This window comes from Gracilinanus agilis, chromosome 1 (assembly GCF_016433145.1).
Source record: "Gracilinanus agilis isolate LMUSP501 chromosome 1, AgileGrace, whole genome shotgun sequence".
Classification (NCBI taxonomy): Eukaryota; Metazoa; Chordata; class Mammalia; order Didelphimorphia; family Didelphidae; genus Gracilinanus; species Gracilinanus agilis.
In genome coordinates, this window is record NC_058130.1 from 402048601 (window position 1) to 402068265 (window position 19665).

At 36.0% G+C, this 19665-nt stretch overlaps 1 protein-coding gene across 1 annotated transcript in view; it reads left to right on the top strand.

Annotated features, from left to right (window-relative positions):
* Nucleotides 1-19665, top strand: part of DYM (dymeclin) — a 600877-nt gene that overhangs the window by 354324 nt on the left and 226888 nt on the right. Inside the window, exon 14 of the mRNA XM_044664772.1 lies at nt 3964-4128. Coding sequence (XP_044520707.1) covers nt 3964-4128 — 165 coding nt within the window. The remainder of the gene's footprint in view (nt 1-3963; nt 4129-19665) is intronic.

Sequence of the window (19665 nt, forward strand, 5' to 3'; positions counted from 1 at the left end):
CTTTTTTGCCTGAATTCATGATTGAGCCAACTTCACCAGTTTTGCAGTGAATATGTAAATATCAAAGGAAACATTCATAATGAATTATATGCCATTTTCATCAACAATATTAACTATAGTATCATAAAAACATAGTTTTGGAGCTGAAAGGCACCATCTTGTCCAATATCCTCATTTCTTAGAATAATAAAAAATGTAATTAATATGAAATTAAAATGAATCAGCCTTAAGACATATTCATTTGTATTTTTCTAAGAAAAACATTTAGTAATATTTAGAAATTTAATAAATACTTGCTTAAATAAAGTTGAAAGGCTTCAGATTGAGGCATTTAAAAAGAAACTCAATATAGTTAAAATCTTTTTGTTTGAGAAATAAATATCTAATAGGCAAGTTGGTCTTGTAGGTGGCTGCTAGTGGAGAGAGCACCAGGCTTGGAATCAGGGAGACCTGTGTAGTGCAAAAGAGTGCATATTAGCCCTGCAAAGCCTAACTGCAGAGTTTCTGACAGTTGAAAAGGGTTTAGAATCCTGAGGTTAGACAGTTGACCCCGGAGACTCGATGAGAGGAGGAGGGTCAACTGAGCTCTATTCTTTGGACTGAAAACCTGGCCTATATTCAGCAGCTTTTCTCTTAAAATTTGTTAGCTTAACTATTTCCTTTCGATCTCCCTAACCTCCCTATTCCCAATCATCATTTTCCCTTTCTTGAATTTCTGTAAATTTTGAAAGGAGGGTGGATCTGTGTGGTAGCTTTCAAACTTGGTAGATTTAGTTTCCCCGTAGTCAAATAGGGCTTACCTTTGTTACAAATTATCCTTTATCATTGTATCCAACTTTCTTAACCCTATAGACTACAAAAAAAAAACCCTCTCTGAGAGAGGCTGAGTTAAGGCAGGTCCTTCTCAGTCTCTCATTCCCACCCCCCCACCCCCACCTGAAGCTTTCTCTAGGCAGCTGTTGGAGTTACCTTGTATCCCTCCATCCCTTCCAATCAACCCTAAAACTCAGTAAACCCTGTTTATCACTTAATCAAATCTTTGGCTAGTTCATTAGTTGATTGATAAGAGAGGGGGAAGAGGAGAAAGGAATAATATTGTCTCTGGGTCGTGAAGGGAATTGGAGGTGTCCATTTTGGAGGAAGTGTAATCTCAATACTTCCTCTGAACTCTTCCTTTGTGAACCTGAGAAACTGACTAGAAAGCTAGTCAGTTTCAAGCCATTCTTGGCTGGCCCCAACCTTTGTCTGTAGAAGTGCCCTTCCTACCTGAAGGGCTCAGTCTGTTTCCTTTTAGTGTCTCTGTCTCAAACCTGAGTCCCAGTCCGTGTCCCCCTGACTACAGCAGCTTGCCCAGAATACCTCATCCTCTTCCTTGCAATTCTTTATACCTCCGTGTTTATATTCCCTAAACTCAGTCATTCCCTTACTTCTCCTACCTCCTCAATTTATCACCTTCACCATTGTACCTTCCTTATCCACTTTACTGCCTTAGGGATCCACAAATCCTATCCAGAGAGCCTCATCCCCTGTTCACACTACCTTTAGTCCCTTACCTGCCTTATCCCCTATTACAACCTTACCTCTGCCTTAATTTCCCTATTACCTCTGGCTTATTCCCTTATTACAACCACTTTATTACCCCACTAGCTTAATCCCCTTATAACACCATTCTAGATAAACATAGAGATTTAAACCCCTTATAACGCCTGAGTTCAAACATAACCTCAGAGGCTTACTAGCAGTATGACCCTGGGCAAATCACTTATGCCTGTTTTGAGCTGGAGAAGGAAATGGCAAAGCACTCCAGTGTCTTTGACAAGAAAACCCCAAATGGGGTCACAAAGAGTCCAAGGTGACTGAAACAATTGAAAACAAGTTGGGCTAGAGATGAAAAAAGTACTGTATCAAGATTTCAGAGCAATTTTTTCTCTTATATAAAGAAAGAAGTATTGTAGTGAAAAGAGCAACTGGATTTGAGATTATATGGCCTGAGTTCCATTAAGACCTGAGGTTCTTTCCATAGTTAAATCCTGTAACTCTGTGACATGTGAAGTTGATTTTATGTTAGGCAAAAATGTGAAATATATCCTAAATTCCTAAAATGTTCTTTTTGCCATATCATACTTTAAGTCAAGTAGAAAACATACCATACATTTTCTGAAAATTTCTCTCCTCTTTACAAATCTATTTTTCCAGGTTATTATTTTCATATGTGATAAGTGATCAAAATGACTAGTAAGATCCTCTAGAGAAATCATAGGGTAGGCAGCCTACATGAGTAAAAGGCTTATTATCAAGCTGAACTATAGACAAGTTTCAAATAAAAAGGCTTTTGAAGACTATATTAAGAGATGAGTATAATAGCCCACAAATTAGAGGGATTTGCTACAATTTTTTCTAATACCAGAACTATACAAGGTTAAGCACAAAGAAATATGTACAAATAAGTATTTGAGATTGGAGTAGTTATAAAAATTCAAGTTATAATATTCCTTCTAGTTTTATAATGCAACTTGGAACCAGACTGATTTTTAATGAAGTAAAAGAAGTCATTCTGTCTCTCCTTTGCCTGTTAACTGCCTGGGCCATTTAGAATCTTAATCCCCAGTCCAAAGGAACAGTGCAGGAAGTACTGTATTTACATAGCCCTGAGAATATTAAGCCAAGAAAGAGACAAGACCAATAAGTTGAACTGCATCTCCATGGTAAAAAGTTAATTAAGGCTGCATAATTTCATCATGTTTTAAAGGATTTTTAATTGGCCAGTCAGCATTTTTAAATTTTTTTGATCCAGTGTTTACCTAGTATATTTATTTAAATAATCAATACTATCAAATTAATTTAAATGCATAATATTGTCCATGTAAGAGAATTTGCCTGTTTTCAGATTTCAGAACTGTTTGGACTATTATCTCTTTAAGTAAGCAGATTTTAAAAATTATGCCATGTAGAAATGAGTTCTGCTGCCTTTCAAAATTATCAAAACAAGATTCTCAAAGACTGTCCCAGGGGGAATCATCTAATATGTTCATTGTTTGTTTATTCTGCTTATCAGTCAGGCAGCACATTTGCATTGCTAATACAGGCTTATTTCAAAATCCAGTTCGTTTTGAATGTCCTGAAATGATTTTTAGACTAGAAGTTGATCTGAATAAAATAATGTCTCAAATGTATTAATGTATTATATGTGTGTGTGTGTGTGTGTATATATATATATATATATATATATATGTATATATGGACACATATAAACAGGGACAGAGAGCTTTCTAAGAACTCTCTCCACAGTTATTTCAGTTGACCCTTACAGTAGCCCATTTAGTAGTTTGAGTGATGTAGTATTATCCCCATTTTAAAGACTATGAAACTGAGGGCAGCTGGGTGGCTCAGTGGATTGAGAACCAGGCCCAGAGACCTGAGGTCCTGGGTTCAAATATGGCCTTAGACACTTCTTAGCTGTGTGACCCTGGACAAGTCGCTTAATCCCCATTGCCTAGCCTTTACTGCTCTTCTGCCTTAGAACCAATATACTGTATTGAAGGTAAGCATTAAAAAAATTAAATAAAAAATAAAGGCTATGAAGCAGGCTCTAAGTAAAGCACATTTTTTCTAGAGCCTGAATCAGAACCCAGGTTTTTAGACTTTTCATTTAGTGTTCTTTTCAGCCCCAGTGAGCCAGTTTCCTTGTGTGGAAAACTTATCTTCAAAATACCTGAAAGGCCTTAAATAATTTTGCCCAAATGCTCATGTGTTTAACAATAGCACCAACTTAATGATTGACGCTATCCATTTTTTTTCTTACATTTTAACTTCATTTCCTTTTTTAAAAACTGCTTCTTTGCCCTCTTTAGAATCATCCACCAATGGCATAAAAAACTTTTTGGATGTAAAACGTTAAATAGTTTCTTTCTGAAAGGAAATATCCTCTCTTTCTGTTTTTCTCCCTTCACCCTTGTCTTTCAGTTATACCTGCCGCCACTTGCGGAGATATGTCTCTGTCCTGGACAAACTGTATTTTCCCCACTCTCACTGCTCTACGCTGCAGCATTGCTTCTCGACCCTCAGTGACAATGGAGAGGAACTCCTGTCTTTAACTTGCTCTCACATTCTCAGATCCTATGCTTCCAGGTTATTAACCTCTGCTGTCCATTGACTGCATGTTGCATGTTCTGTGGGATGGACCTTTGCATGCTTTTAAAGGGAACAGGTGATGATGAAATTATTGGAGGGGGAGATTTATTCATTAATTCTAGCTGGTACTTTTTTAATAGTTATGAATAATGACCAGATTTTACTTCCTTATAAATGTGGAACTAAGTAATTCATATAGTACTTCACAGTTCAGAGAAAAGCATTTTGCTTCTGCATATTGCACATATATATGTGTAGGCATATGTGTGTATGCATAGATATATTTCCCAGAAAAGCCCTTTGATTATGTTTATAAGAACAGAAATGTTTCTACCTTATCTGCATTTTAAATGAACTCTATAACTAATAACAATTACAATCAACTTTTGAACTATGTACCTGGCCCAGAGTGTATACCTGTTAGCTAATAGCAAGGCTCCATTCTTGCCCTGATGGAAGCTAATAAAGCTGAGCACATTTGATTTGTAGGAATGAAGAAATGGTCGTTTTGGTTTCTTGCATTTCATATTTATTTTATTTTCATACAGATCCCTTATAAAGAGCGATGGCTTGGATATATCATGGAAGAATTTAGATCAGGAGTAATGATGGTGGGAAACATGAACAAGTATGAGACAAGCCATCAAACCCAAATACCAGAGAGAATCAACACCTACAGTGTAGTGTTGCATGTGCCAAAAGAGAGCAATGGCATGGCATTAATGCATTATCCTTTGTCGATAACACTTAATAAGCATTTGCTATAAATTAAAAGATGAACTATACCCACCCTGTGCTGTTAGCTAGATAGATGATTTAATACAATATCCACCTTGCCAAATGTTTTAGAGACTGAAAGGAAAAAATTGCATGATACGCTTAACTAGAACATGGAAATCCTCCAAAACAAAAATACAGCTTTCCAGAAAAAAAAAAGTATACAATAGCAACAGTCCACAGAATAAATCTAAGTAAAAACATCTTAGTGGTCAGGAAAGACTACAAAGTGACATACAAATTGGCAGAATTCTTAATGTGTGAGAAAGAAAATTTATGGTATTTCACAGTAATGTTGATCAGTTTTCTAAGGAGACTAATGATAATAAGCGATTAAAAACTAATTAGAGAAAACCAACTAATAAGAAATCTCGAAAAAAATCAAACTCTGAAGTATGTTTTTTTAAAAAACAGATTGGCTTAGCCAAACACATTTTCTTCCAATTGAACTTTGGTGGAATAACTGAATTTTCAGAGAAGCCAAATGAGGCAGTTGAGGTAGAACTAGTAGTTGTATATATATATATGAGGAGAGATAAAGAAAAATTGCTTTAAAGGCACCAAACTAGGTTCAGTAACAGACCTGAGTGTACAGCCCCTTTCAGATTGTGCTAGCAATTTTAGATTTCTTTTCTAGCAAAGTGTGACAGTATGACAGAGGAGGGAAAAGAGGTCTGTAAAATTTGAAAGAATCCAAGGGAAATGAGAAGAGGAAAGCAAAGCAGAAACAATTGTAGAGGAAAGAAGGAATGAGAAGCCAGCAGCACCAGTTGCAGCATAGCTGATTTCTGTTTCTCGACTGGAGTCATAGACAGTGCTCTCTTGGTCCTACCAAAACTTAACTTTTTTCCTTCTCTGCTGAACCCCATTCACTTGAATCTGGGCCCCCAAGGCTTTCCCTAGAAGGAAAAATAAGTAACATTTTTTTATATAGCTCTGTAAGGTTTGCAAAACACTTTGCATATATTATTTCATTTAATACTCTTATTGTAAGGTGAATGTAATTTGGTTTTTCGCACTCTATCACTTCCCCTTTTAGTACCATTTTCACCTATTTTGGAATTCCTTTATTCTCCTGTGCCCCTTCCTTAAATATAAATTTATTTTACTTTTAATTAATTGTCTAACCAACTCTTGTTATAGGATTCCTTGAAAATGCCTTCAAGAATTACTTCCCTTGGTAATATTTGCAATTAAGTAGGAATTCTAGGTGGTACAGCGGATAGAGTACTAGAATCACAAAGTCCCAAGTTCAAATCTGGTCTCAGACACTTACTAACTGTGTGACCTTAGGCAAGTCATTTAACCCTGTTTGCCTCATCTGTAAAATGAACTGGAAAAGGAAATGGCAAACTAAGAAACCACAAATGGAGTCACAAAGATTTGGATATGTCTGAAATGACCAAACAACAAACTATTTAAGAAGTAAAATATATGTGGGGAACCTTCCTGCTTCCCCCTTATCATATCACCTTGTTGATCAACCCTTAAGGATAGCCATTCTGCCCACTTCCCATTTCTTTCTCACTTTTTTCTAAAAACTCTATGTCATTGTTCCAGTTCTTGGCCTCCTCCCTACAACCCTCCTAAGCTTCTCTCTCCCATGCTTACTTTGTCTTTTGACCATGCTGAACCCTATTTTGCCCCCAGGCAAACCTGTCCCATATCATTTGTTCCTAGGTGCCCATTTTCTTCCATATTCCTCCATTTCTCCCTTTTCACTTGTCTTCTAGACCAAGACTACTTATAGAACTGGGCTTTGATATGTCTTCTCTGCTGCACATAGAGTATTTTAGTTATCTCTCTTTCGTTTACTTTGTCTCCTGCTAGTCTTTATGCTCTCTTAGAGATGGAGAAAGCTTGAGAATGAGACTATAGTGGAGAAGTATAAAACAGGATAACAGTAAAACTGGTCCAGAAATGGAGAGACCTCTATTTTTATCTCAGCTTTGCCAATAAACTAAGGAAGTTTAGTCAAGCCACCTAATCACTCTGAAGGACCTCAGTTTTCTTATCTATAAAATGAAGAGGTAAACTTAATTTTGTCTAAATTCCCTTTCAAGAAATTAAGAGTCTATAAGGAATTATACCCCTTGCCATGCTTATATTAAAAATAATTTATTGGATACCCAATTGGGATGTAGGTGTGTTCTGACTAAAACAAGACAGTAGTATTCATTTGCAAGTGACTAATATTCTGTATGCACAGTGATGCATAGCTGTAATGTGGTCCCCAAAATTGAGAAATATTTTTATAATAGTTAAAGGAACAAATCCAGTAAAATATCTGAATGGAACAACATGCTTTATTGACTCTAAAAGCAAAATGTAAAAGCCTTTTGGTTATCATCAAGAGTATTCTGAAAGAAAAAACAAAGATATCAATATCATTTTTTAAAAAATATTATAAAATAAAACTATTAGGGGAAAATGTACATTCATTCTTCCCAATACTGCCTAGATCAATAGTCATTATTCCTTAAGGGAAGAACCATAGATTCTTAAACTTAAAAGGGTTAAAATTTAAAGCTATCATTTTGTCCTGCCTCTCAACCAATGCAATCACTTCTAAAGCATCCCTGCAAGGTACTTATGTAGCAACTTATGGAACATCTTCAGTGTCAGAGAAAGTCACTATCCCAGACCACTGTATTGCCCAATAGCTGTCCTTATGTGATATTTTTAACTTCAGTTTGCCCATTGGTTGTGACTGTTCCCTAGAACAACACAAAACAAATTTATTACTTATATATGACAACCATTCATATATTTGAAGATAGCTATCATATCTCCCCATAATCTTTCTTTCCTAGGCTAAATGTTTCCAGCTTCTTCATATGAGATGGCTTCTAAACCCATGATGTGGGCCTCTATCCATTGGACATTGTCTTGTTTGTCATTATCCCTTTTAAAATGTGATATCTAGAATTACACATTATCTCCCAGATGTGATTTGGAGGCCTGAATACAGTAAAATTATTGCATGTGGTCATATACTATGCTTCTTTTAAAATAGCCTCAGATTACATTAGATTTGTAGGCAGCTGAATAAATACTCTTTGTTCATATTCCAGATACAGTAGACAAAACTCCCTTCTCCCCCATCTCTTTCCCATGACCTGGTGCCAGGTCAGGCAGCCCCTAGTAAAATTGTGCTTAGACTATTTTTAAATTTAAATGAAGTGCTTTGCATTCATTTCTTTTAAGCTTTTTGAATGTCTATTTGGGCCCAGCATTTTTCTAGTCTGATTGTTAAAAAACTCTATGCTTTTCACACCCACACTGTCATGTTCAGCTTCTAGTTTATTTCTTGCTTTAGATTTGGTTTGATTTCAGCTCATGCTGAAGCCAGATCCTACCACCTAGAAAGAGCCGATTTTTAAATTTTATGGGTTGAGCATTTGCATCTTGGAAATAGGCAAATGTTACAGATCAAGGCTTGATTTATTGTTTTATTGATCATCTAGCCTTAATAAAGGGAAAATTTAAATAATTCAAGTTAAATCTAAAAGTGTACCAGTCTTTTCAGCTAGCTCTCCCAAAAGTTATGGAATTTGGAAAGCTGGTTATAAAATATTTACTAGCATACCACAGGGACTGAGAATCCAGATTCATAGCAATAGTTTGTTATAAATAGAATAAAGCCCTGGGCATGTGTTTAAGAGGAATAGAATATACTTCTCCAAGGGTACAGCAAAAACTTGTTACTTCATTGATTAGAAATCAGTCTGGTTATTACAGAGATCAATTAGCTTATTTTTCATTAGTGCATCATTGCTATTTTTTTCTAACTCAGTATGAAAAGGGTTTTCTATCTAATCATTCATTATTCATTTGATTCGGTCAGTAAGAATTATTCCTTCAAAATTTTTTAAAGTTTCCTTTCTCTTTCTATCTTGCCCCAACCTTATCACCATTCTCCATCCAATTCACAAATTTGTCCACTGACACCACTACTTTTGGAATATTTTTTTAACCCATACCTTTTGTCTTAGAATCACTACTTTATATTGATTCTAAGGCAAAAGATAAAATAACGGCTAAGCAATGGGACTTAAGTGACTTGACCAAGCTCACACAACTAGAAAGTGTCTGAGGTCATATTTGAACTCAGGACCTCCCATCTCCAAGCCTGGCTCTCAATCCACAGAACTACCTAGCTGCCCCCTTTTTGAGGAGTTTGATAGGCTTATATAGTTACTGACTGTAACTTTTTGGCAAGCTTTGACAATAACTAATTGTGCCCTAAATTGGGAAGCCTGGGATTAATGACCAAAGTATCTGTTATTTATTGAGGCTCTCATGCAAAGAGGAAGCATGGCAGAGGTGAAAGAGCTTTGTATTTAAAGACAGATTTAAATACTTGAGTTGAGATCCTGTCCCTACCACTTATTTTCTCTGTGCCACCTTTAGCCTCAGTTTAGTAAGAGTTCATTACCTGCTTCACAGGGCTATTATAAGGAAAGTGCTTTGTGAACCTAAGAGTGCTAAATAACTGTGAGTTTGGATACTGCAATTTTTTTTGTCTTTGTATCCTCAATTCCTTGTACATGCCTACTATGTGATTAATAAATATTTGCCATTGAATAAATGAATAGCACAGTTCTAGATTCTAACGGAGGTACTAAAAAGTATAATGAGTAAAAAGTACCCTTAAAAAAACTAATTACCTAGGCAATGGAATAAGACAGACAGACACCAACAGATAACTGAAATGTTGTACAGATGAGATTGTTATAGGAACTTAGAGGAAATCACCCCAGTTTAGGATGTCAGAAAAGGCCTTATAGAGGTGCGAATTGAATTTAATCTTAAAGACTTGTAGGAAATCTAAGGCAGGAGGGCTTTCAAGATGAAGATCTTTAACATATGCAGGTGAATATATAGGAGAGAACAAATTTTGGGTCTTGGAAGAATGAGAAAGTTGTATTGGTCAAGTAGAGAGAATTCATAGATGAGGCTGTTGAAAAGTCCATTAAGGTCAAATTGTGGACTGCAAGGATTGCCATCTTAAGGAGTTTAAACTTTATTCTTCTGGTAATTTGGAATTGTTTAATATTTTAGAACAAGAATATGATCAAAATGCTATTTAGGAAAAGAAATGGATACATATGATATGTTGAGACAATAAACAGTAATTGGGGCCTGGGTGTGAAGGCCAAAGGAGAGAAAGAATTAATCAAAGATGACCAAAACATCTCACTGAAGGGATGAAGCATCACGGTACAATTAACAGAATAGGATAATGTGAAATTAATTAAAATGGATGAGTGTTAAAAAGTCTTCATAATTCTAAGAGTCTGAGACACTGTTTGGAAGGATAAAATAAGTTTGGTTTTTGAAGTATTTAGTTGGTTATGACAGTGGAATATCCATCAAGCATTTGAAAATGCAAAATGGGAACTTATAAGGGCAGTCTAACTATAGGATCCTAGAACTGGAAAGAATTTCAGAGATCATCTAGCCCTACCCTCTTGGTTTACTGACAAGAAAGTTGAATCCTCATTGTTCTTATGGTTGCCAGTCAAATTCAGTCTAATCACATAATCTCTCTGAATCTCATTTTTCTTATCTGATGGATGACCTTGGTATTTCTTTCCAATCCTAAATCTATGATCATGTAATTTGATTCTTGATGTAGAAGAATTTAGTCTATATTGAGGAAGTAAAACCAACAGACTTCATTCTCTATTAGGATAATTACTTGTAAAATTTTGCTTGTACATCATCATTAAGGTTGTATTTATATTCTTATCAATAAGCAAGTATTTATGATGTGACTTCACACGTCTAGCCTTCTATTAGTTTCTATAGCATAACAATAGGTTGGCATTCTTAACAAATGTTATAAAATGCGTGCAGTGTATTTGGATAAAAGATTGAATTCACTCCTAAGATAAACTGTTAAATAGTTGTGGAATCATTGAAAAAATATTCTAAAATAAAGAAAACATGATTTTCTAATAACTGGATTGCAGGTGTTCAGAAAGGGAAAGTGGAAAGGAATGTAATTTTGATGACTCATCTTAAAATGTAATATATACCAAATTCCCTTTTAGATATTATTTTGAAGAAAAAGGTCATTCTTGTTACCAAGTAACTACTGATTAGGTAAACTGTGATTATCTCAAAATAAAATATTCTCACTGATCTTTTTTAAAAATCCAAATGCCACATTTGTTCATGTTTGACTAATGACTAACTGCATGCTTTGGGATAAAAGAGCTTTGAGATGTGTTCTTTGCTCCTTAGTCCAGGAAAAAGCTCTGTTAAAGTAAAAGGAAAACTGTATTTTCTACTGGATGTGAGATATATGTGTTCTCTCATGACATAACCAATATAGAAATATGTATTATATGAAAATACAGGTAAAGCCTGTATCAGATTGTTCACCACCTTGGGGAGGGAGGGAGAAAAAGAGAATTTTAAAAGTTCAAAAAAAAAAAAAGCATCAAAAGTTGTTTTACATGTAACTGCAAAACTAAATAGGGAAAAATAAATAAAATAAATAAATAAAATAAACGGGAAGAAAAGAGAACAAAAAAGTATAAAATTTGGAAAAGGATGGAATATTCTGCTTTATCTTTTGAAGATTTTGTTTTTCTTTCTTTTATTCCAGAAGAAGCAGCTAAGTGAAAAATACTTTCCTTTTGCTTGAAGAGGCAGGGATAGAGGCTAGACTTGTGATCTTTGATGTAGGACACTACTGGATGAGGAAACTTTCTCCACCAGTGCAGAGCAGCAATTCACTATACATTAGTCTTCAAGGTACCTTGGACCCTGAGCCATTATGTACCATAGCCATTATGTGTCAGAGGACTTGAATCTGTTTCATGGTAATGAGACTGGCTCACTATCTACTACACAATAAAGAGAAATCAGGCAGGATCTCTGTTTATCAACAAATGTTACTTTCACATTTTGGAATTATAGTAATTCAGAAGTATAAAAACTGAGAGGTTTTTTTTAGAGAACATAGTGTCTGCCCTCAAGGATTTTGCATTCTAATGGGGTTGGAGAGTAGAAATTGTATATAACTCATTCCCAATTAAATATAATTGTAGGTGAGATGAAATGAGGAACAAAAGAGAAATTCAAACAAAATTATCTAGGAGAATCTGAGGAGGAAGAGCATACTTTCAGCTGAAGGGTCATCAAAAAATCTTCTCCAAGGACCTAGCATCTGATTAATTGAACCTCAAATGTAGTGACAGATTCTGAAAAGTAGAGATGTGGAGGAGTAGGCATTTCAGGCATGGAGAAGAGTATCTCTGAAGGCTTAAAGAGAGGAGATAGCTCATCAAGTTTGGGGAAGAGCTAGTAAACAAGTTTGATAGGAATGTTGATGTTTGTAGAAATAAGGTTGGCAAAGGGAAATAGGAGCCAAAATATGGAAGTCCTTAATTGCCAAATAAACTATTTGTGTCACGGTGAACCTATGGCACAGGTGCCAAAGATGACACTCAGAATGTTCTCTGTGGACAGTTGGCTGCCTTCCCCCTCCCCCAAGAGTTCATTACTAGAAAGGCAGAAGGACTTGGGCAGGGCTGCTAGCTTCCCCCTCTCTACACTCGCTAAGAACATTCCTTGCTTCACCTATCCTTCTGTTGAGCAGCCCAATAGGAGCGCTTTCTCCCTTCCCTGTGTAGGGTAAGAGTCGAGTCAGGACTCACCCAACTCTGGTTGGAGGCACAGGGCATGCCATCTCTGGGAGGGGGGCCAGCACAACACTCAGTCTGGGGGTAGATGGGGGCGGGACCTGGCACTCCTTCTCTAAAAGGTTCACCATTACTGCAATAGATTCTTCTCAGAATGTTTTTAAATGTATAAAATAAGGCACATAGAATTATAGAAGAACCCAATTGTATTGAAATACAATTATGAGTAGCTTGGTGGCACAGGGCTCAGAGTGCTGGACTTGGAATCATGAAGACCTGAGTCCAAATACAACCTCAGACACTGATTAGCAGTGGGAACGCGGGCAAGTCACTTAACCCAGTTTGCCTCAGTTTCCTCATTTGTAAAATGAGCTGGAGAAGGAAATAGCAAAGTAATTCAGTACTTTTGCCAAGAAAACCCCAATGAGTTACTGAAAAGCAATAGTAATAGTAATGAAAAAGAAAAGGTTAAGTTCACAGACCCCAGGTTAAGGACCCTGCCCTATAAGTAGATTATAATATGTGTCTTAAAAATTGTGGCAGAGTGGTTGGACAGAGGAGTAACAATTCTTTCCACAAAAATTTTTATTTTGTCAGCTGTGTAAATGATTTATTGGCCAGGGAAAGAGGCTTGGAGAAAGTCAACCAGTTAAAGAATTGTTAATAATCCAGGGAAGTGGTAAAGAAGGCCTAGGGTGGTGACAGTCTAAATAGAGAGGAGGAGAGGAGGAAATGTTGAGAGATAGGGTAGAGATAAAATGAGGAAGGTAGAGACTGATGACTTCTGAGATTTCTTCCAAAGGGAAACCTATAAATCTATGAAGACTTAGCAAATAATTTAGAAGGGCTAGGAAGAGTAAAAGATAATTTCTAGGTTTCAAACCAGTCATGAATTTAGGGGAAGGAATAGATTTAAATAGAAAAATTAAGAGTTGAGTCTTCTATTTGTTGAATTTGAAGTTCCAATTGAACATTCAGGGGATGAAAAAAGGGTGTGCATATGCCTCTTATGTCCACTCACAACCTAATGTCTCAAATAGCTTGTATTTTAATTTAATTATATAATGGGCTTTTAAAAAGTACCAATTGCTGTGTTATGCAATAAGAAACAAATTGCATAATGTGGGTGTTGTAAAAATGTATAGAAAGGTCAGTTAGGTAGTTCAGTACAGAGAACCCCACCTTAATTCAAATCTGGCCTCGCATGCTTCCTGACTGTGTAAACTTAGGCAACTTAACCCCAGTGGCCTAGCCCTTACTGCTTTTATGCTTTGGAATGGATACTTAGTATTGATTCCAAAGTGGAAGGTATGGGTTTAAAAAAAAAATGTATAGAAGTATTCACTTGTGGCTTGCATTCCTATTCTGCAGTGCTACCTTACCATTAGTCCTCTCCTTTTGCAGTTCACATACTAAAAAATTCTTTGACCTATATAAGGGGCTGCACTATATGTGCCCATACAGTATATTTATAGTTATTTTCACTCCTGTGCTATGGAAGTAGCATAGTAAGCCCCTGACTTTCCATTTGATTCAATCATATGATACTCTTTTTGAATTATTAAAAAAAAAGAGCAGTACATTAAGAAAAAGAACAAAAAATGAATGGTAATGATTATGCTTATAGCAAATTTTTGCAGACATCTGCTATCAAAATATCCCATATGTCTAGTGTAATATAATCTTGTGATCTTGTGAATAATGACTTACTGTATTATCATTATTATAACCAAACCCTCTGCTTTCTAAAACCAAATACTTTTCTTCATTCACCCAATCCCTTGATCCCTAGTTCTCTTCCAGATATTCACCTCTAAACTAATTACACACTAATCCTTTCCCTATCTTGACCCCTTGGTAAACTACTTTAAGTCTACATTGTTTTCTTCTCTTGAGTCCTTTGTCTCTTATCACATCCCCAATTTTACCCTGCCAAGTTTCAGATCACTCTTCACCAGCCACTGCCTTTGCTTCTACATGCCTACTAAATGAAGATGAAGAAAATCAGGAAACTCTACTGATTGAGGCCAATACAAACTTATGTTGCATAACTTCAACTGGGCCCTCACTGCTACAGGAAAGCCTTTTGCACCTCCCTAATTAACTCACTCTACCACTCATTATAGTGACTCTTTTAAATCTTTTCATCCCTCCTCGTGCCTTCCATGGTTCTCTTCCTTGCCGCCCTGCTAATAACTTTGCCTCATATTTTACAAAAAAATTGAGACCATTCACTGAGAACTTGGTCATATGCCCTTCTCCTTCTCATCTCACATGTGCCAGATGCTTTCTACAACCATCTCTTCCTTTACTCCAATTTATATGGGCCTTAAAACTGGGAACATGATCAAGACTCAAGGATTTTTGTCTGAAAAAGAACTCAGTTCTCTGAATATTGGACAAAGTAGAAGTACTGTGCTCTGGTTGTAGGATTTGGGGCCTGTCCTCTACTTTTTTTTTTAAACCCTTTCCTTCTGATTTAGAATTGATATTGGTTCTAAGGCAAAAGAGTAGTAAGGGCTAGGGAAGTAGGTTTAAGTAACTTGCCCATTGTCATAAAACTAGGACAGTCTGAGGCCAAATTTGAACCAGGGACCTCCAAACTCTAGGCCTGGTGCTCTATGCACTGAACCACAAAGCTTCCCCTTCTCATATACTTTTCTAATTATTTAGTAGCCATGAATGTGCTGTTGCCTTAAGGTATGAAACTTGAAAGAAAAATATCTTAATTATTATTCCTACCTTTCAGTTAACTTAGGAAACCTCACTTAAAGCCAAATTGCTGAAGGAAGGGAAAAATATTAGGAGCTCTGGATTTTAGTTAGCTTTCCTACTGATTGTTGGGAAGTCACTTTTCCTAAGTAAGCAGAAGTGAGAATCTCTGAGTATAATGAAGATTGCCCAAAGTGGCAATTGATGTAGTCCTCAGGTGTTGGCTTCATTACAGCTCTTCACTAAACCTACACCATCCTAGTTAAAACAAATTTATTGGGATGAAAAGGGTAGCTGAGAAAGTAGAAATTATAGAATTTTAGGATTCAGAACAGTAAAGAATCTTAAAGATTTGACAGATGATGAAGAAAAATCCAAGAATGATTGAATGACTTAGCTAAGATTACAGATAGTAAATAGCAAAACCAGGATTTGAAGCCAGGTCTTCTGTTTCTAAACCTCCAGCTCTTTTACTGTATTCCATTTAAAACATTGTGAAAATAAATATAATTTTGGGGGTAAATTATATCCAGCATACTTCAAGAAGAAGGGCTATGGAGGTTGTAAAAGAAGTCCAACAAATGAAAAAGTCAGCACAGTGAAAAGAAAGCCACTTTAAAAAATGAGTTTAAATGTTCATATAACTACTCCTAGCAGATTTTTGCACTTAATTTTTTTACCCTAATTGCATATAAAGTGTACTATATATCTGTTTTTCTTCCTTTTTGTTAATTATAAAATAACATTCTAGATAAACATCTAAATTTAACCTTAGAATGTGTGAATGTTTTTACTCTTTTGTTTCAGTAGATTTGCTCACTTTATATGACATACAGATATACATGACAACATTTTTAATGTTTATAAAATGATGCTGTTTCAACATAAAAATTTTTGAAAAGAATGTTCTGATGAGTTTCCTTGAACAATTTCCTTTAAAATTAGTGATAATAATCTCTTTATAGTACATTTCTAAATACAAGTAATGTATACTTATTTGTAACATAGTAATAGTTTTCTACTCATTTGATACTGTCTTAATAATTCTTTTGTGGCTATGAACCATATTGATTTCAAGGCCACTTCCAAGGCATAAAATGAGATATATCATCCCACTTAAACCATTATGGTTTCCCTTTGAATTACATATTCACTGAGTAAAATCTAGTCATCAACTTTCTTCCCCCCCCAAAAAAAAAATTCTCCTTGCTTTGTTCAGCCATAATAATTTACTCTTGTTGAGTATAATATAAGCTAAAATAGGATAGGCAGAATTTTTAAAAAAGGTAGATTAGTGTAGAAATAAAGTAAATGGTAGAAATAAAGCCATTCTGCATTGATATAAAAACATTGTTCATAGATCTAATAAATCTACTAGTTCACAAAAATGCAGGTGTAAATTGGTGTTATATTTGCCTATATGAAAAATAAAAGCTTATTTCATAGTTCCTTTAGTCATTTGGGGGTATTTTTTTTTCTGTGTCATATGTGTATTATCATGCAAAATATATTTCCACACTGTTCATTTTTATAAGAGAATACTCACATAAAACCAAAACCTCAAAAATTAAAATCAAATAAACTAAAGTGAAAAATTATATGCTTTGATCTGCTTTCCAGTTCTTCCAATTTTTTTCTCTAGAGATGGATAGCACTCTGTCAAAAATCCTTTGGCGTTGTTCTGAATCACTGTATTGCTGAGAGTAGCTAAGTCTATCACAGTTGAACATCCCACAATATCGCTGTTACTGTGTACAATGTTCTCCTGGTTCAGTTCAGTTCACTCTGCATCAATTCATAGAGAGGTGTTTCCAGTTCTTATAGAAGTCCATCGATTCATCATTCCTTATAGCACAATAGTATTCCATCACCATCATATACCACAATTTGTTCAGCCATTCCTCAATTGATGGCCATCCTCTTTATTTCCAATTCTTTGCCACCACAAAAAGATACCCTATAAATATTTTTATATAAGTAGGTCCTTTCTCCTTTTTTTGCATCTCTTTGAGATGCAGACTAAGTAGTGATATTACTGGTTGGAAGAGTATACTTGTTTTATAGCCCTTTGGTCATAGTTTCAAATCTCCTTCCAGAATGCTTGGATGAATTCACCACTTCACCAACAATGCATTATTTCCCTACAATGGGGATGATATGATGAAACATGATAGCACCTATCATGCAGGGTTGTTATGCCTATCAAATGAAATAAGATGACTAAAGTGCTTTGTCATCTTTAAAGCACCATATAAAGGTTATTATTGTTATTATTATATATTAAAGTGCTATAGAAATGTAAATCTTAAAAATAACCATAAAAACAAAAACAATGTTAATGTTGGGATTCAGTAGTGTTATAGGACCAATATCAAAGACTAGGATTTCATCATTTCATTTCTTATTTGGCTTGTTGCCTTCTTTCCCACCCCAACCTCCCTTCCCTCCAAACTTTTTTTTTCAAACATTTATTAATATTCATTTTTAACATGGTTACATGATTCATGCTCCTCCTTTCCCCTTCACCCCCCACACTCCCCCCACCCATGGCCAACGCACATTTCCACTAGTTTTGTCATATGTCCTTGATCAAGACCAATTTCCAAATTGTTGGTAGTTGCATTGGTGTGGTAGCATTTGGGGGTATTTTTAATTCATTAAGGATTAATGGAAGTAATAATAGTTAATAGCTAACATTTATGTAGTGCTTACTGTAATGCAAGGTTGCTAGCAGAAGCCTTTTGCTTTTACAAATTCAACTGTAAGCAGACCTGGCAGGTAGGGGTTTTAGAATGTTCAGAAAGGCAGTTGGAGCCTGAGGCTATAAATAGTGCTGAAGTTCCAAGTGAGGGGGATTTTGCCTTTTGGCTTCGGCATTGGCCTGTGATGATTTGTCTTGGGGACATTTAGACCTAGTCTGATTTCTCTGGATCTCTCCCTAATCTCTCCATCTACATCCCTACTATTTCCCCTGAATTTCCCTTTGGGCCCTGGGAGGAAGGGTGGGCTTGGTGATTGGACATCATGGGTTTAGTTTCTGTAGGCAAGTAGGGCATTCTAAAACAAGCCACCCCTATTTTAGTGATTTGATAAATACTTTTACTTCAAGGCAGTCAAACCTACCTGACTGGGAGAGCAGGCCTCTCTCAGTCTAACCCTTGCCTGTGCCCCATCCCCCAGCACCAGCCTTCTCCCTAGCAGCAGTTATAAAACCTAAAACCCCTCTTTCCCTCTGATTATCCCTGACATTAATAAATCCCTCTGTTAACTACACAAAGCCTCTAGTGATTCATTGTATTGAAGATTAAGGCAAAGGCTGAAGAGGGAAGAAATACTTTCTTTATTTCTTGAGGGAAGCCTAGGCATCCATCTTGGGCAGGAAGTACCCAGCCAAGACTTCCTGCAGACATCAATTACACTGACAGGGAGGAACCTTTGACTCCTCCCTCAAAGGGGCCTTAGAAATTAACAAGAGAAAACCCTCCAGCCAGACCTAAACATTTCTGACTGGCCCAATTCCTCCTGTATCATAGAGATACTTTCCCTTCCTGAAGAACCCAGCTTATTTCCTCCCTGTACCCTCAGTCTCTAGCCTCAGTGAATAAGCCTATTTGAGCTGCCCTCCTGTATATTCCCATCCATTCCCTTACCTTTATATATACCTACCTCATTCATCCCTTAACCTAATCATCCCCTTTATTCCTCCCTATACGAAATTGCCTACCTATTCCATAACATTACTATCTACCAGGTTCTGTATTAAGCATTTTATATGTAATATCTCATTTGATCCACACATTAATCTAGGGAGACAGGTGCCGTTGTCATCCTATATTACAGCTGAGGAAACTGAGACATATAGAGATTAAGTGACTTGCAGCTAGTGAGTGTCTGAGGCTGTGTTTGAACTCAGGTCTTCCTTACTCCAGGATCAGTGCACTATCTACAGATCCACCTAACTTTCCCTAACCTAACAAACAAGTGCAGCCTTGTTTGGCAGATCCTTTGTCCATGTTATCCTTGACCAGCAGTTGGTAGATAATTTTATCCTGTCATATCTTTTTATACTTTTAAAATAATGATCCAGTGCAGAGAAATAACTAGCAGCTCCAATTTCTTGGCCGCTAACATTTTAGTTAAGTAGGATAATTAACCTAGAGTTTCCTCACTTACACAATGATTATCTCAGGCCAGGGTAAGGGCACCCTTACTGAATATCTACCTCCCACAATCCTATTGCTTTCAAGCTTAAATAATTATTTTTAGAAATGTACCATTTTATCTAATGGCTCCACAGCATGTTTTCATGCAGAAAACTTGGGAAGTCTATGAGAAATGGTAAATATTTCTTTCCAAAATTAACTTTGTTTAGAAATACAAGAAAAAA